The sequence below is a fragment of the Nestor notabilis genome, unplaced genomic scaffold (assembly GCF_000696875.1).
Source record: "Nestor notabilis isolate BGI_N333 unplaced genomic scaffold, ASM69687v1 scaffold4811, whole genome shotgun sequence".
Taxonomy (NCBI): domain Eukaryota; kingdom Metazoa; phylum Chordata; class Aves; order Psittaciformes; family Psittacidae; genus Nestor; species Nestor notabilis.
In genome coordinates this window covers 6,500-31,442 of record NW_009914098.1, presented here as the reverse complement: position 1 = coordinate 31,442, position 24,943 = coordinate 6,500, and the positions used below count along the sequence as shown (strand labels likewise).

Genomic DNA, 24,943 nt, shown 5'->3' with positions numbered 1-24,943 from the left:
TCTTTAGAATGAAAAAAAGGAGATACTAGGGTTGAGGGAAATGAAGCCTAGAAAACATTCACATCTTGGGCATCCTGGCCATGGAAAAGAGACCCCAAACTATGAATCCTGATTAACATATGTTAATCTTCTATCTTAGAACATGAATGTTAAAGATGGCATGTATGTAGAGAAGTAATTTCTATTTTCCAGAAAGGTTATCTCCAATTTGGAGATTTAGGGTGAGAATGATAGTGAGTTTTTAAATTTAAAAGTTATACATTTTTGGATGAATTTGAACAAGAAAAAGAAAGTATTTCATAAAAGATTCAAGATTCTATTGACTTCGGATATTTGTCTAGCAATGCAGATCAAAGGCAGGAGCCGGTATCACTAAAGAAGTAATTTGCAAAAAAAGAAGTAGCTGAAGCAGCAGAATTCAGTACTTGGTCAAAAGTGATTCATAAGGGTTTGGGGTTTTTGTTTTGGTGGGGTTTTTTTTGTTGTGTTTTTTTTGTTTGTTTGTTTGCTTTGTTGTTGTTGTTGTGTTTGTTTTGGGTTGTGGGGTTTGTTTGTCTGTTTTGGTTTTTAATTTAGAACACTTTCTTCTAATAAGTAAGACCTGGAGCAGGCAAAATCAGAGAACAGCCTGGAAAGCATGAAGCATCAAAAAAATGAAGTGGGTTCCATGTTGAAGCATGGATGTAAAAATATGCTCATGTACAAGGTTGGTCCAAACTACCTTTTGATTTCAATTACTTAATATGTCCCCAAAAAGAATTGTGTATATTTAACTGCATAATTTAGCATTCCATGTGTTTGACATTTTAGAAAAAGTACTTTTCCATGTGATACATGTGTGTACTAGACAATATTTACCTCTGGCATCGCACAATTAAACACACACTGTGAAGTGTGTCACTTTGCTTTCTAAGATACTGTGATGTTAGAAAACCCTAAGCTGCGATTCCACCTTTTCACCTAAGACCATAACTGTTCTTTTTCCCCCAAAAGGAAGACAAGGCATGTACTTGAGAGAATGCAAGCAGAAACAACAGGTATTTTTTTGTTGATAAAACTACTGTACATGGAGATAAAAATTAATAAAGAGGCTAAAAAACAGTATGAACTGCAGCTAAAGAGACAGAGACTATAAAAAGTCTTAGGAAAAAAATCCTTTCGCCAAAAAAAATTGGTTACACAGTCAGACTAAGTATCAAGAAAGAAAGAACTAGCTGCCTGTCCGTGTGCAAGCCAGTGAGATTGGATGAAGTTAAAGAAATGAGTATGTGGATATCCAGAAAAAGCTGCTGCAGTAAGAAACTGAGTTTGTTATAAAAGGCTGAAATCTGCTGTACCCTTAAGCAATAAATGTAGTAGAAGAGATCCTACTGAATTTATGAATCACAAAGAACATGCTAGACACCAGCTAAAACTTCTGTAATTTAACTGCCTCACTTTCCAAACATCACTTGATTGTATTAAGTCACACCCTTATCCAGTGTAAGGTCCTAATAAAAGTCACTGCATAAAGCTGAACTACCAATAGTTCATACACGAGCTATGCTACAGAAAAATCAAACTCCATGAAAACCATGGCTATCTTTGTAACGCATTTATATACAGCACTGCAAACAAAACAGCAGAAAGTAAGTCTGAAGCATCCTGAAAAGTCCCTAAAAAGTTAAAGGCCAGTGAGTTCCACAAATATATATTCTATCTCAGTTCTGAAGTGGTCTTAAACTACAGCAAAAGACAAATAAAACAGCATCACTTCCTTAATACCTTGTTTCCAAATGTTTTTGAAAACTAGCAGTATTTATTAATTGTTGGGGTTTTTGGTTTTCGGTGGGGTTTTTTTTTGTTTGTTTTGGGTTTTTTGGTGTGGGGTTTTTTTTTTTTAAATACTAACTTTTCAGAAACCACCATGGAAGAACAACCTATTTTTTAACCCCACCTCTCCTATTAACAAAACACCTCCCTGAGGTGTAAACTTTATACCAACAGTAGTTGTTACAACAAGGTTGGTTAAAAGTGCGTGTACAAGGACAGCTGCTACTTAATTTCAGTTTAGATTTAGAAGTTGAGTTTCGCCTTTGCCCCTTAGGCATGCGCTTTTAACCAACCTTATGGTAAAAACAAAGTTTCAAGCTGATTACACAGACTGTTGGAGAAAAAAAGAGAAACAAGTTGCCAAAGTCTAGCAATATACTTTCTCATAATAAATGCAGTTCAGTCAGTATAATAATAATAGAACTTGTTAATAAAACTGTTTTGTTTACATTAGTGTACTACTACCTAAGGACACAGAAAGTAATGAATTTCTAAATTACTGCAGGCAACCAAAGAATTCTGAAACTACAACAGATGCCTTGGTGTTGCGAAAACAAAATACTGGAGAGGCAGAGCTCATGGAAGAGGCACAGACTTTCCAGAAACTTAAAATGCTTTAAGGACCACCCAAATTAAGTCACTGTACACAGATATTGTACTCATGCAATTCAAAAGCCAACTTCAAAAAAATCAGTTTGTCACTGGCCACATGCTGTCACTTCTACCCTTATAGGGGGAAAAAAAACCAAACCACCCCCAAAAAAATTAGTAATCTTTTAAATTTTATTTTGTACCTCTTCTCTACAATAGACTTACTCATAACAAAGTGATTCCAGGCAACCTGTATTTAGTTCTCACTTTAAATAATTACTTAACATGATATCTTATACTCAATCTCAATGAAAGTGAGTAAAACATAAAATTACTCTAAAATAATTCACCCATTCTAAGAAAAGCTAACTAAGAAATTGTCACAGTGGCATAACTGAGGCCACAGAGAACCATGCTGTCCAAAGATACTTCTTTTCTGAAATCCCCCACGTGAAAAAGAATTTCTCCACTGTGCACTTTATTAACGACTTTAAGGAAAAAGTCTTCAATAACAAAAGAACGTACAGACAAACAAACAAACAAACAGACTTATCTGTACCTGCTTTGCCATTCATTAGCTTATTCTGGTAATATTGCTGTTCAAGCTGGGGGTTTGCACCAGGGCGCAGTGCTGCCTTTCCTGCACCTCTATTACTAGTAACAGCTACTGGTTTTCCTGCAGAAAAGAAATGCATGTACTTATAAGTCAACATCTATAATAGCTTACATTTTAATAATAGGACAGCTAGGATCAGATCATAAAGATGTCTGCTTTATTTTCTTATAACTTTTGGAGGAAACAGCTATAAAAGTGAGTTGGCTGTCTTAATTGCAGTCACTTGTAAAGAAGTAAAGCTTATAAAGAGTGGAAATACAGTCATACTAGTTTGTCTTTAATAACAAGTAAAAATGGAAGCTGTGAAACTTCACCAATGCCCTAATGATTTATTAGTTTAAGACGCATCAAACACCATACTGATTTTAAATACTTTCTCATGTTTATTAGCTTAAGTAAACATACCAATGCACTCAGTTCTACTTGTTTCATTAATTGTAAAAAATTATGTATTTAGTAAACTCTTGACTTTTTAGTAGTATCAACACCTCCCTAGTTTTTCTACTAAGGAAGCTAATTTGTGCACCGGAAGTTCTGGCAAATTTATGCACAGAAAGTTTTCTGTGGAACAGAAAAAACAATCACAGAAAAGTGCTAGGTTCTTTATATTCCAATAATGGAATTTGAAACTTGGCAGGAAACAAAGTTTTAAAGACCCAAACACACAAAGAGTATCTCTGATACAGTTGCTCCTGCCTTTGGGCAGAAGAGAGCAAACAAACTGTATGTACAACTTACTCCTTCCCAAGGTCTACGATATCTGGGTGGCAGATGGTCACTCCTGCACCAAATCTTCAGACTGGTGCATCACTGAAGTTCAGTGTTTGCACAGAACAACTAGAATGTCCATTTCTCAATAGTACACTTGAAAAAAAACCAAAACAAACTAACAAAACTTACCAAGGAGCTTCACTAACTCTTCATATGCCCTAAGGATGATCACACAACTCAGACTTCTAAATGCCAACTAACTTGTTCACCCGCTAGGTCTTATAGTAATACTTCATGTGTGAGAGCTTACACGAAAAAGGGAAGGAGAAGCAAATCTCCCTTGAATAATATGCAGTTAATTCTCAGCCTTACATTTTTTCAGAAAAATTATTAGGATATCCCATTCTTTTTTAATACAAAGTGACCAAAACCTATTTTTGGTACTAGAATTTGATCTCAGATTTCTAATATGGTAGATTTAAGTCTCAACAAGACATGTGCAACGTTACAGAGAATGAATACTGCAAATTTTATTTCTCTCTTCTTACTTTAGATAATGAAAGGAGACAGAAAAGAGAATTCCAGCTCTCTCTTCCACTTGATTTTGGATTGTGAGAAAGTAAGCAGGAATACAAAAGTTGCATGGTCTGACTATCAAAGATGCCAGAAAAAAAAAATTAACATCCAAAATTCATTTTGTTAAGTGTGCAAGTTGCGTTTTATTTTTAAAGATTTAACTAAAAAAAAAACTGTCAACATGTAGAACTAAATACTGACCTTTGAGATCTGGTCTATTTCGGATAGCCACAGACACAAAGAAGCAATCCATATCCACGTGCATTATACAGCTCTGTGGCTTGGCTGAGCTCGCAACAGACACATTACCTAGTATGAAGATACACCAACAGAAAACTTGAACCCTAATTTATATATACTTTGGTACTACTCACAGTAGTCATCAAGGACTGTAACTACCTTAAATTACAAGGATTTTTGTTTCTTCTCACCAAGAAGATATTTACTCATAGAAATGGACACATAAACAGTAGACAAAGCCTAAACAATGCATCAACTTAAAAGTTTCTATTTTATTTGCTCATAATCAATACCTTCTACCTAACAAGTTCCCCCAACCCAAGGAGATTAATTCATGTTGTGGGAACTGGATTTAATTTCCTATGTTCATACTGCATCTGGAACAGACAACTTTACTCCTTTTTTGTTCATCAATCAGAAGACTGTTCCAAAAGATAATAGTTTAGCTGCACTAACAACTGTCACCAATTCTTCATGAAACCCACCAAAATTAGTTTTAAGCCTCCCACGCAACTGGATTTTGACATAGTTGTACCTACACTCATGCAAACATTCAACAAAGACAAGCAAGATAGCTCCAGTCTGAAAAACTTACATGCCTAAAGCACCAGAAATACTTGCGTCAAGTATTCTAGAAGTTCAAGTCTGCATATGTCTATATTGCTGACCTACCAGAGGAGGCTGTACCTAACACACACGCACAAAAAATTTAATTTGAACAATGCATAAAGTGTAACAGTGAAAAAGTATTTCAATACATCAAGTGAACTGTTCTGCTTAACATCTTAGTTACTGAGTAACCAGATTGGTTTTCCCTGGTTTTAATAATTTACCATTTGAACTCATTCTTTGAAAGATAAGGACTGTCTCATAAAGGACATTCACAAATCAAGTGATCAAGTGAATGCTTAAAAGCTGCTACTTGTGAACAGAAACACAGCCATTAGCTATTTGAATACTCTAAGCCAAATCAAAGAGAAAATTAAAATATATTAACTTATACCATATTTTGATGCAAGAAAATACATATTATGGTAGTTTGTAAGTTAACGTTTTGTAACTGGGGTGTCCTAGCATAAACACAGAATCAGTTAATTCATTTATCTAACAACATTTTTTTAGGATGTGGTAATTTATCAAGTATATTTTCATATGATTACAATGAGTATTTTTACAGCATAACAGAGTCAGAATCTCTTCCACGGTACAGAGCTAGCCTTTTAACTGAGTAAGACTGTAAATCAGAGATTCTGAAGATGCAAAATCTTTAGCTGTACTTGTAACACTTTGCCTCTCATCAGTTACACTTTTTTTTTTTCATTTTGACCCTTGATGTAATGACATAAAACATTTCTGTCACGAGCCAAGTTCAGAAGCATTATATGATACTGCTACCCATTTAAACAGATCCAGAAGTATATAAAACCCTTACTAATAAATTCAATTTTAGTTCACTTCCAATGTTACTCATCTTTTAAATTTTCACACTGAACTATAAGCAGCAAGGTTTTTTTCTTTTTCCCTTCAGCTTTTCACACAGCAACTATAAACTTGTGTATTTAGATATATATTTTTCCCCTTGATCAATCCACGTATCTTAGTAAAGTCAGGAATATTATGTCTACAAGGAGGAATTAAATAGACCAGAATATCACATTAAGTCACATTTTAAGTTAAAAAACCCAAACAAACAAAACAAAAAGCAGTTGGATCCTTTAGTTTTCAGTGCATCAAGTTTTTCCAGGTAGCCTGACTGTAATGTTAATATTGAATACTCACCTACTTAGATATTTAATATACAAAGATATAAAGCACCTCCTCAACATAAACCTTTTTAAACAAGTATCTACCTGTGTCAGTTTTAAGTGCAGACCTGCCTGCTTTCCATTTTTTTAATTTTTCCCTTCCTGGAAAGACACCGCTGTTTTTTCTCTGCAGGCTGTTGACAAACTCTGTCAATTCACACTTCCACGTTGATATATGATGCAGTCTTGAACGTGAATAAAAGTCAGAAATAAAACTACAATCTGAAGGTTTGGACACAGGTAAGGAAGCTGCCTTGCTAGAAGTAGGTACAGAAGTGCTTTTTGTGCTTGAAGGCCCCTGAACTGTGGAGTGGTGAGCACCATTTATTTTAGCATTACTGTGCAAAGATGAAGATGAGGATGAATTACTCATAGTCCTATGTGGATTCCACGAAAAGTCTGTATTTTTGTTGCTTTGCTGCAACTGCTGTGTTGTGCAGTCTCTGAAGTCAACCATGCCTTTTTCAGTCTTCCCCTCCTCCTGCACAGGACCTGGAGAGAACCTACTTGCAACACCGTTGCCAGAGGGCACCAAGCAATCCTGCGTCTTTAAGGCACTGGTAGAAGTGTGTGTGTGTCCGTTAAAAATGGCAGTGCTGTCTTTGTGAGACTGAATCCCATTTTGTTTCTGTCCAGGAAGGATCTGCTCCAGGTCCCTACATCCCAAATCATCAATTTCTTCCTCCTCTTCTTCATTCCAGCTACTTATTCCATTGGGTGTGATCTCATTTTCCATCTCACGCCTTTTAATATGATTTCTGAAACAGATGATATCATTAAATACCATATATTCTACATAAAAAGACACATTTACAGATCATTTCAAGTGCTAAGTATTTATCTTCCTAATTGTTATCAGTATATACTTGAGTAGTTTTCACATTCTCAAGACAATTATCTCAAACTCTGAGCCATGTCCTGTCAGTGTCACAAATGCTGTATTGCTGTAAAAGACATCACAGATTTGGTGCATCATTTACACAGCACTACCAGGAGTGACCAAATACCACACTCACATTAGAACAGCTATTTCCAAGGGCTTTAATTTGACCAGCAGTCTCCTATCAAATTACAATGACTATTTATTTGCTAACAGAACTGTACAACCACAGACAGCACAAATGGTACAGGAATATGCAAACCATCAGGAGTTACCTTTTCAACAAGAGATGTGATTTTCTTTATCTACTTACAAACAAAAAAAGAAAAAAAATATACCCAGAAAACAACTCTTTTTTAGAAAATTATTTTAATGTGTTAGATTTATCTTCACTCAAGGAAAAATCTGTCCAAGCTCTATAAATTAAGCATATCCTTAGCTTTTGACAAAAACCGAAAAACCTGCATTTTATCTTCTAAGCATATACACCAAAATATTCTGCCACTAGTGCACTGGCAACTCTGACAGTGTCAAGGGAAAGATTTCATTCAAGAAATCAACTCTGTAACAAACGCTACATGGAATTAAAACCAAAGTCTTCAAGAGCTGTGCATACTCTTGATCTGCTGAAAAACCCTGAACCATCCCAACTCCCAAACCTAGAAATTTAAGTGCACAAAAAAATAGATGGAAAATTAGCTGTCCAGTATACCAGTGAAACCAGAAAGCCAATTAACTGTGACAATTTGGTTAATTTTTGAGGAGTTGAATGGCTGATGGTGGTACATATTTAGCATCAGTGGGTAGGGTAGGCTTTTAAACTTACGCTTTTCAGACTAAATTGATAATTTTGGAACATTCTGAATATTCTTCTCACTTAAAAAACATTAATAATGCAATAGAAAGAGGCAATGGTGATTGTATCACTCATTGTTCAAAACACACGTAAGAAATACTGCTTAGGATATCCATTCCGTGGCACCAGTTTTATTTTTACTAAATATAGACAAATTCCACTTGTGCATTAAAATGTCCTCAGCATTATGCAGAACTGGATTTGAAATAAATCAGAGGACTGTGGAAGAACACAGATCACAATTACAAATCAGAAAGTACAGTATCTTATACAATATCCTTTGCCCTGCTTTAGCAGTAGTATTGGACCAGATGACCTCCAAAGGTCTCTTCCAACCTCATATATTCTGATTTTATGATTCTTGCCTCTGAACAACACACACGTGCTTCTGAAAAAGATGCAGGAACCCTCTTAAAAGAATAAATAAATAAATATCCACAGAACAGTCTGGTCAAGTAAAAGTTTTCTTTTCAAATTCCAATTCCTCTGCCAGTAAAAAGTTTCACTGGGGCTTTCTGTGCTATTCCCTTCTCAAGGTCTTTCCGAAGTTTTTATATTGTAATTTTTTAATCCATCTTCTCTCTCAAGTGTGACAACTTGCTCTTAGTACACTTGAGGTATGCTGTGAGGTTTGTTTCTTTTTTTTAAAGAAAGAACTTAGCAACTAGTGTGCATTTACATTTGCTCCTGTGCACCTTTAGCAAAAGCAATCATATCATCCCAGCTTTTTGTTTTTGAAATGAAGACCTACTTTTCAGTGTCACTAGTCAGAATCCTTTAACATATACCTGTTGCTTCCATACAGATACACTTACATGCTAGGACTCGTAGGTTATGTTATCAAGCAAAGTGCAGTCCAAAGACTAGAGACAACGCTTGGAGTCAAGGTAACTAGTTTTGTCCTCAACTATTTATATAGCTATACCTTATTTTCAAATTTCAGTGACTCAGACCTTCCTTCCTATAAAGCTGAAATGGATTTTTAAAATACTATATAGTTGTAAATGCTAATCCATTATGGGTGAATGATTAACATCCGCATTACAAGACCAGAAACACTTACACCCTGTTGAGATCATTAGCTATATTGCTTGGACCTGGCATGGCATCTTCAGGTTTGCATATGCTATTAAAGTTGAGACCTTTTTGAACACTTGACTGCTTGGTGTAAAGCTGATACGGAATGTGCGAGAGGAGGCGTCCAGCTTTAATGCTGAAACAAAAAAAACCAAAAGAACAGGTTACTACTTATGACATTTTAAAAAAAACCCCAAACGTTCTATGCTAAAAAATACCTCATGCACAATAAACTGTTACTTTGGTCATTGCTTTTACTTGTGGTCCCTTCCCTTTCCCACAACCCCTTTTTCCCCACTATGAACTGGATTGAACTGAAAAGTAATTTGTGAAGTGGTGACTGGTACTACAAAAGATACTTGCACAGTTGTGTTGGTCAGTTGTCTACATCCAGTTCTCTTCCCCAGCTGACACACAAACCCCCCAGATATTTAATTTCAAAACCAAATTAAGAAAAACACAGTAAAAAAAAAAAATAAAAATCCCAAAAAGCAAAACAAAACCAAAACCAGCTGTGAGTGGTCCAGGTTATTCTAACTGAACAATGCTGACTGAGCTCTTTAACTTGGAACAACATAAAGGCATGTATTCCAAGCAAATTTGGGTAGAATGTGAAAGAGGTCAGCTAGGATGTGGTTCACAAACAGAAAAGAACTGCTTTTTCCATTTCAAAAGGATAATTACCCCTTGTTGTGAGAAAATTCACTGAAGAAAGCTAGACAGAAGAATCATTTCCAAACAGACCTTCCATAAATATCTACCACAATCATCTCAGTTCTGTCCTATGTGTTCCACTGTATCTCCCTCTTTTTCTTCTTCCACTGAAACTGCAATTATGCTTCAGTAACTGCTAAATTCCTTAGGGAAGTCACAGCCTTTGAAGTGGAACCCTCACAAAAACACACCACAGCATTATTTCATTTCTCCACCCCAATGCCTGTTGCTGGCAGTAGACATAACAGCCTTCCCAGCCTATACTTCACCTCTTCTTCACATACAACTCTTCATATAGAACACTGGGTGAGAGATGACAGAACTTCTTACAGCAGAGAAACCTCTCTCATATCAAAGCAGCTTAATATTAGTGTTCAGCTTTGAAGATACAATTGGATTTTTTTTTTTTTTAAAGAAAATTTAGCACAGCAACACATACTGTTTTTCTGTTCTTCTACACCTGAATGTTTTCTCCTGGAGATGTGCTTTTTAACTAGCTCAAATCTGTACTACTGTCAAGGGAGCTGGACAGTGGAACAAAAGCCCTTAGGAGCTTTCTTGCTGCAATTAGAGAAGAATATTGTGGGAGATCACATTTCCCAATTATATAAATTAAAACTAGTTAGGCATAGAGACCTGCTAAGGTTTCTATGGGAATGGGATAGTAAAAACAGTCCTATAAATAAATCAGTTAAATATTGCTTGATACATGATTATACAGCATTCATAAACGAACGACATTTACGTTAAACATGGCTAAACAGACTTAAAAGTACACATGGTGAAGTTCCAAAGCTTTCTTGTACAGAAAGTGGTGATGCAGTGACTAAGCTTTTAGAATGCCTGTTTAGACTGTTGCTTGTATCACCACATTAACCTACACATGTAGCCACCCAGGTATTTCAAAATCATTACTGCAACTTCAAGATGACAAAACCCCACATTTATGTAAAAACTTGTTCATGCTAAGAGTTTAGCAAATGGAGTAGCTGCATTACTAGATCAACACACAGTTGGTTTATTGTTTTCAAACTGTATTAAGATGCAGCAGTAGGAATCCTATTTTAGATGCATCCCTCAACATCTTTCCGCATTCCACTGTCCCTGTATCTCAGAATTCATGATCTCTAAAAAAATAAGGTTGGAAAGGACCTCTGGAGGTCACCAGTCCAAACACAGCTCAAAGAATGATTTCATTGCTAAAGCAGCCACACATTACTCTACAATACTGGATTTTGCAACTACTGTTACCACGAGATGTCTATGGAATGCTAATTAAACCAAAATTCTACCTGCATTTAACAGGTTCTTGAGTCTCTGACTCTAGACCATAGTTCAGAATGTTCACAGTTCAGAATATGCAAAGCTTTTAATGCAGCAATGAACTTCAATATGTGTCTTACCATCCTTGTATAATTAACTCTAAAAAACCCCTAATCTTAGGTAGGTCACATAGTATATTCCAAGTTACTGGCATTTTTGGTGGTATACCTTAATGTCATTTTGGTGGCTCTCAAACAAAAAATGAAAACAATAACCATTGTAGTAAGTGCTGTGGTAAGTTCATTAATCTTAGGAAAGCAGATAGATGCTATAGTGATAAGCACCAACAAGAGCCAGAAATTAATTATTTATTCCATTATCAGCAACGAAATTGAATCACATGCAGTTAATAAGGAATGGGGTTACAAAGACAAGAAGCAAAAAACAAGTCACTGAATTAGCAATTTGCAACCAGAACTCAATCTTTTATGTGAAGACAATGTGGCAGGTACCATAGTGAATAGAGACAGCATGTGATCATGTAATTAAGGACTAGATCATAATGTGTGCACACAAAGAAATAAATCAAAGCTCCACAGACAAATGACCTTTTCATTTTGCAACCCTGGATGACAAGACTGACGATCTAACAACACTGTTTTACAAGCAATTTGTGACAGTAACGTTTTAGGGTTGATTCTTAACCAAACTAAAAAAAAAAAAAAATCAAAAAAATCAAAAAAATCACAAACTCATCATATTGCACTAACATGGTGTGCACATGAATACTCAATACATTTGGAACTTCTACGTCCACTGCACTGACTTTCACCAACTGATCTAGTGAGGAGAACATAATTTGGTATTCCATACAGAGAGATGGAGTATTTAACCAGTGAGTGTTCTTCAATACTGTTGAAAGAAAGGGAAAACAAATGAGGCGTGGTTGTTTAAATCAGGTTTTATTCCAGATTCAGACACAAACCCTATTCTCCTGAGACAGTGAGCTCCCTGTCTCCCTGTGCCCAAGCCCATGTATCTGTCTATACTCAGTTCTTCTGACTTACTCTACAGTACAACCTTCCAGAACCAGGAGATGCAGAACCTGAACACAAGACATCATAAAGAATATTTTAGGAGATATCATACATTAGGTTCTAGCAAGTCTCTAGTGAATGTATACAAATTGATTTTACTTGGTTAAAATCATAGCGCGCTTTAATGGCATCAGTGAAAACTGCCACATCCTCCAAGTAAAACCACACCTACCACTCGTTTTTCATATCCTTAAACTCACTGTCAAGGCCCTGAAACTGTTTTAAAAAAAGGTGCCTTAAGACTTTTTCAAACTGAGGAACCTATCTTTTCTGACTAAAGTTTTAAAAATTTATCATAAAGATACATAATACCAAACAGCTGAATCCAAAGCACTGAAAAATCAGCAAACTGAGAAGAGAAACAGCAGATAGGATTTTACAAGTATGTATACAGAAGAGTTCCTTGCCTGTTTCTGCTGGTTGTCTAGGAAAGAGGCTAGTTAAGAATAGCATGACACTGACAGAATGATTTCCAGAACATACTGCTGCTTGTACTATTTCCCATGGGTTCCTCAGATGGAAGAAGACAGATGTAAGCCAGATTAACTGCTCTGAGCCTGGCTATCATCTTTTTCAAGGACCTGAGGACAACTTCACTTGATCCTACATATTCCACAGTGCATAGAAGAACCAAAGAACATAAATTCTTTGTAGGTTTGGAATTTTTTCATTTTGTTTTTGTTTTGCTACAAATTCACAAAAATAATGTTTAGATGGATTAACTTCAATTTCTGAAAACGATTTTAATTGTTCTTTATTTACAGATGAAATGAAACTTAAGCAAGGCACAAGGCAAGAGGTTAAAAAATAATCACCTGATACCTATTTAAACATACTGACACAAAGGCTGGTCAACTGACTGGATATTAAATGGAATCAGCAGGATAATGTTCAGTTTCCTGATATTCCTCAGATTTCTGAATGTTTTTAGTGAAGTTTCTTAGGGAACAATCACTAAGGAGCATATCTTCAATATAACAGTGACATTTTTATTCAGCTGTTGCAACGACTGTCTTATTTTAAATTAATCTCTAACCTCAAGATACAATTTTCTGTAATTTTTCCAGATTTTTCTTTCCCAAAAGGAGAAACCTCCAAAAGCAGTAGACCTAATATACCTTTCCACAATCCACTCTGGCCGAACAACTTTTTCTCCTTTCAATTCTTTTATTTTGGCATTTGGAAGATTTGTGGCAATGATATGAGTTGTTTTTGATCTGGAATAGTACACATGGTATTGGCCTCCATGCAACATCATTAGCCGTCTTAATTCATCAGCTGAGGGATCTGTAAAATTAAAACCAGAAATATTCCTGTTTTGTGTCAGCAAATACAGTAAGAAAAACAACTTTGAGAAACATGATGCCGTGATCTGAAAGTGTGCAAACCATTGTTTTTCTCCTGAAAAAACAAGTTCTTCAAAGAAATAACCAGAAAAACATTTCTGAAGAAACGTAGAAAACTCGGTTTTTGAAGAGGCTGATGCAAAATGTAAACATTCTACTTGTTCTAGAGGATCCTTCTACAACATGTATGATGGGGGGCGACATGGATGGACAGGATGGGACTCAAGTAGATTTAATGCTAAACTACATTAAAAAACACTTTACATCAATGTAACACAAAATTAGATTAACTCATTTATCTTTTCACCAGAGTTTGGGAGAGTAGTTTCCACCCAGAAGTAATAGAAAAGAATTAGTAACAGAAGGGTTGAACAACAGCACAGAACTACACAATTCCTGATCTACTGAAGCAGTTAACTCTTTCCTTAGCAGGTTATTCTTGAATTGTTACAGGGAACAAAGAATACCTTGAAAACCACCTTCTCTTCTTATTCCCTCAATCATGTCAAAAATAGCATTTGTTTCTCAAGCAGAGATGGGAAAAACAAAGTAAAAGAAAAAGGTTTTAGCTTTTGGAAAACCTATGCAGTGGCACCAAAACGTTTGAGACAGCACAAACAGAATATTTTTAATAGTAAATCTGGCAGAAGATACTAAAAATATAAAAAAAATTATCAATACAGGAAGGAAGAAAAATTTTTAAAGAATACAGTTACAATTCCTTCCAGTGGCCTACTGTCAACTCTCAAAATACTGGACAACCATCTTGTAGAGTTGTATTTAGGAACTAGTATCTTGAGGAATATGCAAATGCTACATTCTCACTAAAGAAACTATTAAATAACTGACTCAGTTTAACATGTCCACCTCAACCTTTTTGAGTCCTTTTGAGCCCTGTGCTCAAAACAGCACTGCTTCATATCACAGAAGCTGTACTCATCAGTTATGTAACAGTCACAACATTCCTGGCACAGGTTGCTGAAAAAGGCTTCTGGGAAGTTTCAGAAAGGTTATTAAGCTGCTTTACAGAACCCAGGAGAAATATGAACTTAAGTATGGGAGATTAAAAAAATCTTACTCCAGTTAACATGCACTATCAGTCCATCACAGAGAATGCATATGTACCTCTCACCTCTTCTCTTATTCCTCCTTCTGCTATGAATGGGCTTACTGTCTCAAGCACTACATCACTCTGAGGCAGAAATCCCAGCATATCCACCCAAACATAAATTTAATGCATACGCTATTAATAGTTTGGAAAATTAAAAAATTAATACATATAGGCATATAGAGGAAGTTAAAAGGCTTCTTTTGAAATACGAAGATCACAGAAAGGTGGAAAAATTTACTCCTATTTCTATCAGTGGCCATTCACGCAAAAGATTTAGGAAAGTAATATTTATATTCAGATCCTAAATCTGATTTTATATTGAGAACTTTAATCATGAAATACAAAGAAACATAATACACAAAACACAGTAATTGTTAGGTATTTACTTGGCTGCAAACTGCTGCGTTTTATAGTTTACTCCACTTAGGATGGTAAACAGACATTAGAACAAATGAGGACAGATTCTTAAAAAAAACCAAACAAACAAAAAAAAAAACCAAACCAAAAAAAACCCAACCAAAAGCTTCACCTGTAAAGCCATTGACATAGATAGCAACTCCACTAAAGATACTTGACGAATTTCCATCCCTCTGGTGCTGTATGGCTGAATCTGACCGGAATTGATCCTCCAGTTTCTTGACCTTTGCCGACATGTACCCTCCCTAGTTTTAAAGTTAAAACATCTTGTTACCAACTTGGCAGGATTTATTTCATACTTCTTTTACCTTATTACATAAGAAAAAGAGTCTATGTATATAAAAATTCTTACAGAATAAGAAGAAAAAAGAAATAAGGAAATGATGCAAGTTTGGATGCTAAATCAGAGGCTCATTGCTTAAAGAAACAATGTAGAGAATATTCATCAGGCTCCACGTATTTTCAGTTCTTAAATATACATGAGAGAGTAGTATTATAAATATTTATGCGAATTAGGTGCCTCAGTTTGTTTGTCCAACTATACAGAATATGGTGGAGACAACCATACATAGTTTTAAAATTATTTTGTTTAGTTTTTAAATGGTGATTTAAAGCTATTCTGCTAAGGGTCTGTACTTACTAATAATGTAATCTAGTGGACTATTGCGAACAAAGACTTCAAAACCTGGTAATTTTAAAAATTTCTTTTGGACTTAATCATGTGTTTTCAAGTGAAACATATATAACAACATTGGTAACCCTTCCAATCACAGTGCCATTTACCACTTGAAAAATAAAAATAAAAGTTAAAGCCACCTGGGTTTTGAACATACCCATATTCCCCAGCCATCGCCTTCGGCAGCCCGTTTCCGCCATCCACCCCGCCTCATACTGAAGCTTCTGTTTAGGAAGAACAATTTTTGATCAATTACATGTTTCGTAATATCACCAGTGGAATTTCAATGATGCATTACAGACCAGCAACAGATTAGCAAAGATTACATTTTTCAATGGGCTTCTCTAAAGTATGTGAGTTACACAGTTAACCTAGAAATGGAAAACCACATAAAAACCTAGTTCTTCAGTTTTGCAGTCACGCATACTGTAGCTCCTGCTACGTATCAAATGCCAGACGTGCACATTCTGTTCTATTAACCCAGAATACAAAGAACTCAGTACAATGTTCCGTTTCCATTATGATTTATTAAATTCTTCCTGCTCATCATACATCTTCTACAAAAAATAAGTAACAAAACGTTCCCAAATACAATTGCTACTGTTAATGCAAAATATTGTCCAATACTGCCCACACTCTTTTATTTCCTATTTGATAATATTTACATGGCAGGATGCAGGCAAACACTTCCTGGTACTAGAGACTGGATTTCACCAATCGATTTACAGCCAACTATAAAAGGTCCAAACACTTGTTGCTCCACTGCAATACATCACATAAAAGCAAAAAGAACCAATGAATTACCTAGATCTACAGCTAGGTTTGTGATTTGTTTCTTTGGGGTTTTGTTTGTTTATTGTGTTGCTTATTAGTACATAAATAAATCAGCCAAAAATAAATAAAAAAACCAGCCAAACTGCCATCTTCCTTTACACAAGACTCTTATCCCTGGCCCATGAGCTGTAGACAGCAGCGTCCCCAGATGAGCTATTAGTTGGCTAGAACAGGACTGGTAGAGAGAAGAAACGTTTTGGACTGTGGCCAACTGTTCACTGCACTCGAGTGATCCACATTAACTATAGCTATTGTAACACTTATTTTAAAAAATTAATGATGTAGGTAAGATCACGAGGTCACTGCCTGCTATTACATTTCTCTCTCTACTCCAATCAGTTCCCTAAATAAAAACACTGTTTTGACTTTTAGGGCTACTTTCTCTTAGAGTGAAGACAGGACTCTGAAACTACAAGGAAGCTTTAAGCCAGCCCAGCTGGTAACTCGGAACTATGCAGCCGCTCACTCACTCCCCCCACTTCTTCCTCCCCCTGCTCCCGGAGGGATGGGGAGGAGAATAGGAAGAATGTAACTCCCACGGGTTGAGATAACAGCACTCCAGTAACTAAGGTATAATACAAAACCACTACTGCTACCACCAATAATAATAATGATGATGATAAGGAGAATAACAAGGGGAGAGGATACAATTGCTCACCACCCGCTGACTGATACTCAGCCCGACCCGAGCAGCGATCTGGACCTTCCGGGTGACTCCCCCCAGTTTCTATACTGGGCATGACGTGCTGTGGTATGGAATACCCCTTTGGCCAGTTTGGGTCAGGTGTCCTGCCTTTGCTTCTTCCCAGCTTCCCCTCCTCCCCGGCAGAGCATGAGACTGAGAAAGTCCTTGGTTGGAGTAAACATTACTTAGCAACAACTAAAAACATCAGTGTTTTATCAACACTGTTCCCAGACTAAAGTTGAAAACACAGCACTTACTAAGAAGGAGAAAAATGACTGCTACTGCTGAAGTCAGGACAGCCAATCCCCTTTATTTTTTAAAATATTTATTTTCTATTCCTTTATCCTCCATAAAAATGCACAAAACACAGAAGGAAGTCAAACCATTTTTTTAAATCTTTGTCTGCTTTTGAGAAGATACTTACTCTCCGGACTACCTGTAGCATTATCCAGTAACAAAGCACAGAAGCTTCACCTGGTCTCCCGCCTACCAGAAAGCACATACAGCTGTGGATGGAGATGAATGCTCTTATTGGTCATTTTCCTATCCAGGCCTTCTAATGTGCTGTTCTGGAGGCTGCCTCATTTATCACATTAATATTTTGTGTTCTCTGAACCTGGCTGAAAGCTAAATTCTAGCTTTCATCTCTTAAATCCCTTTTGTTCTAGAGCTACCAGGCAGGCATACTCTGAAATCCAGCTAACCCATCCATGTCTGCAGGCAAGTTTGATTCCAGAAGAAGACATAGCTGCAGGAAAGTTTTAATAAATACTATGATTTTCATGGAATATTGCAAATATGACAAATTAGGCAACCAAAGAATTACAGTCAAAGAGGGCATAACTACTTTGAAAAGACAAGCTTCTCGTATGTTTCGGGACCTCTGCAAACAACAGAAGATCATGATGCACCTGGTTCTACTCTTTTTACAGTTGCTGTAATTTGATACATAACCTACACACATGTATATAATTACGAAGATTAATCACATGTCAAGGAGATGAGCTCTACACCAACAAGCAAAGAAAAGCAACCCCGCCTCAGTATGTTGCATTTTCTCTCTAGGTACTGATGTTTCTTACCTAGAGATCAATTTCCAAGACACTGTGCTTTCTGAAATTAATTTCAGTGGTTTGGATTATACTTAACAGATACCACAGAACTTTTAAGGAGCAGTGAGAAAAATAAGAGGTGAGTTAGATGACCGCATGAAATTCAAAATTGACTTTTTTTTTCTGTAGAGGACAGTACATACTAGAAATGCTAGATGATTTCTTTCATATGGAGAACCTAATTTTTTCGTCAGCTGAAGTCTACTGTAATTCTAATTTATTGCTTCTGGATATGAAATTCTTGGAAGAAACAGGAAAGTTCAAGGAAAGAAAAAAATGTCATCTAGTGTTTTTAGATACTATAGGTATCAGTGTATGAACTCATAAGAGACACTAGAATTTTAACTATTGATTACCCTTTCGCCTTCATAATAAAGGATGACAAAGTCTTAAAGGGTGGCTACGAAAAGGACAGAAGCTCTCTCTTTACTAGGAGTGACATGGAAAGGACCAGATGCAATGGGGAAAGTTGCAGAAAGAGAGGTTTTGTCTTGAGATCAGAGAGAAATTTTTTTACAGTGAGAACAATACATCCGTGGAACAACCTCCTAGGGACATGGTACAGTCCTCATCACTGTAGGTTTTCAAGCTGCATCTGGACAGGGTGCTAGATAATCTCCTCTAGGCTTCCGTATCCATGAAAGGTTGGACTAGATGGTCTTTTGAGGTTCCTTCCAATCTGGGCTGTTCTATGATTTTAAGTCTATCAGAAAGAGAATCTCACACAAAAAGAAACTCTTACTCTGAAAAAAAACCAAACCAAAACCCAAACCCAAAACAAAGAACCTTCAAGACTGTATGAAATGCACGCTATAAGTCACCACCACATCAGTCTAACAAAGATGTTCTTTACTGCAATCATCAAGTTCTTGAGAAGATCAGATTTGATAGGTAGTTACACTGACCCCTATATAGGTAACCTCTTGCTTAAACTAATGCTTGATAAATTGAAGAATTGCTTTCATGGGGTAAGTTTTTTTTCTGAAACCTTGAAAAGCATTTAATTTTTATTCAGGACACTGGGAGGTGATGAAGAAAGACCTCTAGTCTAAAAGACATTAGATCAAAACACTACAAACAGTAGGGCCAACCAAAATTAGAATCATGGGTATGTGCCTAGATTGATTAAAACTAGAAATCAGAACAACAAAACTATTTTAGGTTAGTGTGTATCATATCAACTTTTCAAAAGTTGTCTTCCTAGAGCAGGTGAAACTAGAGAAGTGAGGCAGTAAAGCCTACTTACAACATCTGATAATGATTTGCCATTTCCTTGGCAGAAGTGATTTTTAACTCAGCCAGTCCACTGAAATTCCAAACACACAAGTTAGGAACATGGTACTCCAGTGACTACTAGATGCCCTTGTCTCAAGTCTTGAGAGTTATGGATTATTTCCTTAATGTTGATATGAAAACCTGGGAGATTCCTTTCTCCCTTGGTAGGTCTAGGAACTGAGTAATGAATCAGAGTTTCTGGACTAAGGAGAATCCCCACTGCTAAAGACTCGTGTTTACAATGAAAATTTTTACTTGAGAATGAAGCAACTGCCTTGCTGAAACCTAAGGAACAAATGAGCATGAGAGACATCTTCCACAGGACATATTAAATTAGAGGAAAAGTCAAGAAAGATTTGAAACATGCTCACTGGTTCATGAAATAAGAAATAGAAGGATAATACCATAGTCTGTCTATAGGAATCATGACAAAGGGACAAGTAAGAGAAATGCTTTGTAAAGAACCCTTGAAGTGGGGTGCAGAGGAGAGGGAGTACAAATCAAAACAAGGGACCTAAACACCCATCACAAGCTAGCCAATTTCACACAAGAGTTAATCTTTCTTGTGATTATAGTATCTAACTTGTTTCAGAACAGTCTTTGTTTTCACAAATTCAAGAGTGAAAGTAAACCATCATAGTTACTAGTTTTCAGGGTATCTCTATAGCCCGAAAGACAAACTATAAAGTGACTCTTAGCCCAGAGAAAAACTTTTAAAGTAAAATTGAAATGCTCATATTCTGGACCTGTGAACACAAATCTCCATCAATAAAAAAAAAACCCAAAACAACCAACACACTCTGAAATGGCACAAATGCCTGTAAAGGTAGAAATAATATTTCTAGGAATAGAATCAAAGTTTTCCATGCAAGAGAAACAACTTTTCAAGAAAAAAAGACAACTTAAGAATGCTTGTGACCAAAATTAACACATTTTGGGTCTGCATCTCTTCTTAGGCCACATACATATGGTAAAATCTTACCATTCTACAAAACAGGGTTCTTCAACTAAAATCCAAATTGCTATTGGGTGACCCTTTCAAAAACTGAAGCTAGAAGAGAAACTGAGAGTTTCTCTTTGTACATGACTGGCAGCTCAGGAATACTCTATACAGCCCACTAGGAAAAGGTAAGTAACATCCCTTTGTGGACTGCTTCACAGGCCTAGCATTTTAGTTCCCAATCCACCACCACATAATCCTATTTTTAAAGACTGTTAATCAAAGCCTACAGATCAGGTAATGGAATTAAACATTTTATGAATTCTATAAACATGTCTATGTGGATAAACAGTAACTGAGATTTTTAGATCACAAAACATGGAATGTTGATGTGAATTTGTTGTTACTTGTTTTAATCTCATCTGTAGTATACATAGTCTGATGCAGGAAAGTTATTTCTTTAAAATACTTTAAATTCACGATGGTGTGGTTATGAGACAAGTGGCTTTCTGTTATCTTGGGCAGCTGGGATAACACAGATAACAGACAAACAGACCAAACCCACAGGTATTTGTGGGGAAAAATGCTTGGGAGCACAAAATACAGATCTCAATGACCCTGTAAGAAGTGAACATGGATCCTGATGGATGTTTTAATTCCAAGTCAGTACTAATCCTGCCCAAACTTGAGTTGTCCCTGCCATACTCCTTAGATTCCCTTTTCTAGGTATACCATACAGAGACATTTCTGTTGCCTCTTCAAGTAGCCAACTTTAATCTGGCAGAGTACACACATTATGGCTCTGCACTACAAGAAAGCATATGAACTATTTCCAAAGACAAAATGAGGCTGCACTGTGACTCAACAAATAAGCCTCCCAAACTTGTGTCTAAATACACGGCAGAAGTGATATCTAATCCAGATAATCCAGTTTCAGGTAGATGAAAGCTAAGTGAAAGTACAACACATTTTAACAGCTATTCTGCATTTCTGGTCAGAGTGAACACGTGGTCAGTGTCCTCTAACACAAAAGACCTCGATTTAATTAACATACTCAAAACACCACAAACCTTATTCGTGAAGGTGTAACTCCAGATGCTAATGGAAGTATGGATATCTTGGGCCACTGCTAATGAGCATCAGAATCTTGCTTGAACTGTAGATTGAATCCATCCCAGCTCAACAGGGCTTAAAAGTTTCCATCAAGTGGGTATTTTGTGGCCTGTTGAGCTTCATTTTCATGCATCTACATTCCAGCTCCCACATCAAACTCGTCATTCTACTTGGCACTAGTCTGCAAGCTCTTTAAGGAAAGAACTGTCTTAGGTGTTTACAGATTTCTCAGCACAAGAGAGTACTATTCTTGGCAGGTCTTCTGGAAAAGAGCTGTGGCTACAGGGTCTAAAACTGTTTTCCACCACCTGTTGAAAGGTTCAGAATCCAGCAAAAGAACATAAAAATAAAAAAAAGTTTGAAAGGTTTTTTTTTTTTTTTTTTTTAAATTAAGATACTCTATTTTTAAATCCCTGTGATTTTAGAATCTTCACAGTTAACATTACTGTTCTATATTAAGACAAACTGATTAATATGTTGCAAAGCAACTTAATTTTATTCTAAGTGGGAAATAAACTCCCAGGGTGAAGTTTCAGAAGACGGTTGAGTCAACTTGATGGCAGACTGCCATCAAAAGAGATGATTCTGCTCTTCAATCTCTGCTGGCCTAACAGGCTTTATTCCTTATTCCTAACCTCTGTACTACCTCTGGAACTCCCATGACCCCTAGGTTCATACCAGAGCTAAGTGCAATTCAGCTCACTAAATCAACGGAAGATTGTCCTGGGTTCAGCTACAGCAGTCATTTTTCTCCTTCTTAGTAGCTGGTGCAGTGCTGTGCTTTCAACTTTAGTCTGGGAACAATGCTGATAACACCAATGTTTTTAGTTGTTGCTAAGTAATGTTTACTCCAACCAAGGACTTTCTCAGTCCCTCATGCTCTGCCAGGGAGGAGGGGAAGCAGGGAAGAAGCAGAGACAGGACACCTGACCCAAACTGGCCAAAGGGGTATTCCATACCACAGCACGTCATGCCCAGTATAGAAACTGGGGGGAGTCACCCGGAAGGTCCAGATCACTGCTCGGGTTGGGCTGGGTATCAGTCAGTGGGTGGTGAGCACTTGTATCCTCTCCCCTTGTTATTCCCCTTATCATTATTATTGGTAGCAATAGTGGTTTGTATTGTACCTTAGTTACTGGAGTGCTGTTATCTCAACCCGTGGGAGTTACATTCTTCCTATTCTCCTCCCCATCCCTCCGGGAGCGGGGGGGAGGAAGAAGTGGGGGGAGTGAGTGAGCGGCTGCATGGTTCTGAGTTACCGGCTGGGCTTAAACCACAACAACAATTTACATAAAGCACGGAAAAAAAACAAGTCCTTCTGAATCAACTCCTTATGTGTAGATGACTATTCTAAAACCGTGTTCTGCGCATGCCCTGGTTTCAGCTGTAACTGTTATTTTTCTTCCTAGTAGCTGCTGCAGTGCTGTGTTTTGGCTTCAGTCTGAGAATAATGTTGATTACACACTGATGTTTTAGTTGTTGCTCAGTAGTGCTTACCCTGATCAAGGACTTTTCAGTCTCTCATGCTTTGCCAGTGAGGAGGGGCACAAGAAGCCAGGAGGGAGCAGGGACAGGACACCTGGCCCAAACTAGCCAAAGGGGTATTCCATACCACAGCACATCATGCAGATTGCTTTTTAAGTCAGGCTGGGTATTGGTCAGCAGGTGTTGAGTAACTGTATTATCTATCACTTGTGTTTTCTGAGCTTTCATTTCTCCTCTTGCTATTTCCTATTATTATTGTTATTATTGCTAGTCTTTCTATTATCACTGTATTTTACTTTATTTTAGTTATTAAACTATTCTTATCTCAACCTGTGGGGTTTACATTCTTTCTATTCTCCTCCCCATCCCGCTCTGGGTGGGGGGTAAGTGGAAGGTGAACGAACAGCCGCATACTGCTGAGTTACTGTCTGGGTCTAAACCACGATAGCACATTTGAGCTTGACAGCAAAGAAGTGATACTCTGACCATCAGTTCAATCACTCCCCAAGCAACACAGCAACTCTTCGCTAAACTAATCCAGTTTTCAAACTATTTTTTGCAACTCGAAATGGTTTTTATTTCAGATTAGTTTACTTTAACAAGGACTACTTTACATACAAGTAACAATTAAGAAATACGCATTTCTTTCGCTAGCAACTCATCACAATGACCCAAAGCAGCTGTACAGCAGGTAACCATTTGCATGAGAGCTATACAGGTCAAAAGTGTTTAGACCTTTTCACAACTGACTTGGGAGTCCTGGGCATAATACTGTTTTAATCATAGAATCATAGTTAGGGTTGGAAAGGACCTTAAGATCATCTAGTTCCAACCCCCCTGCCATGAGCAGGGACACCACACACTAAACTATGTCATCCAAGGCTCTGTCCAACCTGGCCTTGACCACCTCGAGGGTTGGAGCATTCACAACTTCCTTGGGCAACCTATTCCAGTGCCTCACCACCCTCACACCTCTCTTTTCCATTGAACTTAAACCCTTTGTTCCGAATACGTATAGAGTAAAGCAATGCAGCATTTGCTGCCACCATGTCATTCACTCTCTGTCCTCTTCCCTCTTTCTCCTGCTCCACATCTGTCTGTCTTACCCAGGACAACAACACATTCTTCAGGGCATAGGCTGCTCATGTTTATGCCCTGTCTAGATATTCCTAATTAGTTCTTAAGCATAACTATGGTATTGAAGTCCATTAATAACTATTCTTTTCTGATTGCTTCATCATCACAACTTAAGGAACCATAAGTATGACGTACAGAGAACCACATCGCTGCACAGTCTGCACCAGCTCTGAGCAAACTGTTTTCAAGAAGATACTCATTTTGCTTTAATACATGGCATTTGAAATGGTTAGTTCTTTGAAAAATACAAAGCCAGATTCAATTTGAGTCCAACTGTCAATGTTTCATTCCCCTCTAGGAATAACACTCAGTATCAGCTACAGTCCATTTAAAGCTTGTAACAAGTAGTAGTTTAACTTGGTTGAATTTTATTTCTTCTCTGTCATGGTTAACCCTAGCCAGCAACTAAGTACCACGTAGCCACCCATTCACCCCCTGCCCCCCGTGGGATGGAGAACAAAATCAGAAAAAGGTGAAACCTGTGGGTTAAGAACAGTTTAATAATCAAGGTAAAATATAACAAAAACAATAATAATAAAATGGAAGAAGAGAGAGAGAAATAAAACCCAATAAA

General features: G+C 37.0%; 1 protein-coding gene across 3 annotated transcripts in view; it reads right to left on the bottom strand.

Annotated features, from left to right (window-relative positions):
• REV1 (REV1, polymerase (DNA directed)) overlaps positions 1–16,008 on the bottom strand; it is a 47,026-nt gene extending 31,018 nt beyond the window's left edge. For 2 of the 3 annotated variants that reach the window (XM_010023477.1, XM_010023476.1), the window contains exons 1-7: positions 15,946–16,008; positions 15,225–15,357; positions 13,357–13,525; positions 9,151–9,300; positions 6,397–7,109; positions 4,508–4,615; positions 2,963–3,079 (exon numbers count right to left, since the gene is read on the bottom strand). In XM_010023477.1, coding sequence (XP_010021779.1) covers positions 2,963–3,079; positions 4,508–4,615; positions 6,397–7,109; positions 9,151–9,300; positions 13,357–13,525; positions 15,225–15,357; positions 15,946–16,002 — 1,447 coding nt within the window. In that variant the 5' untranslated portion in view covers positions 16,003–16,008. The remainder of the gene's footprint in view (positions 1–2,962; positions 3,080–4,507; positions 4,616–6,396; positions 7,110–9,150; positions 9,301–13,356; positions 13,526–15,224; positions 15,358–15,945) is intronic. The other variant, XM_010023475.1, reaches the window with a different exon arrangement.
• Positions 16,009–24,943: the final 8,935 nt, after the last annotated feature.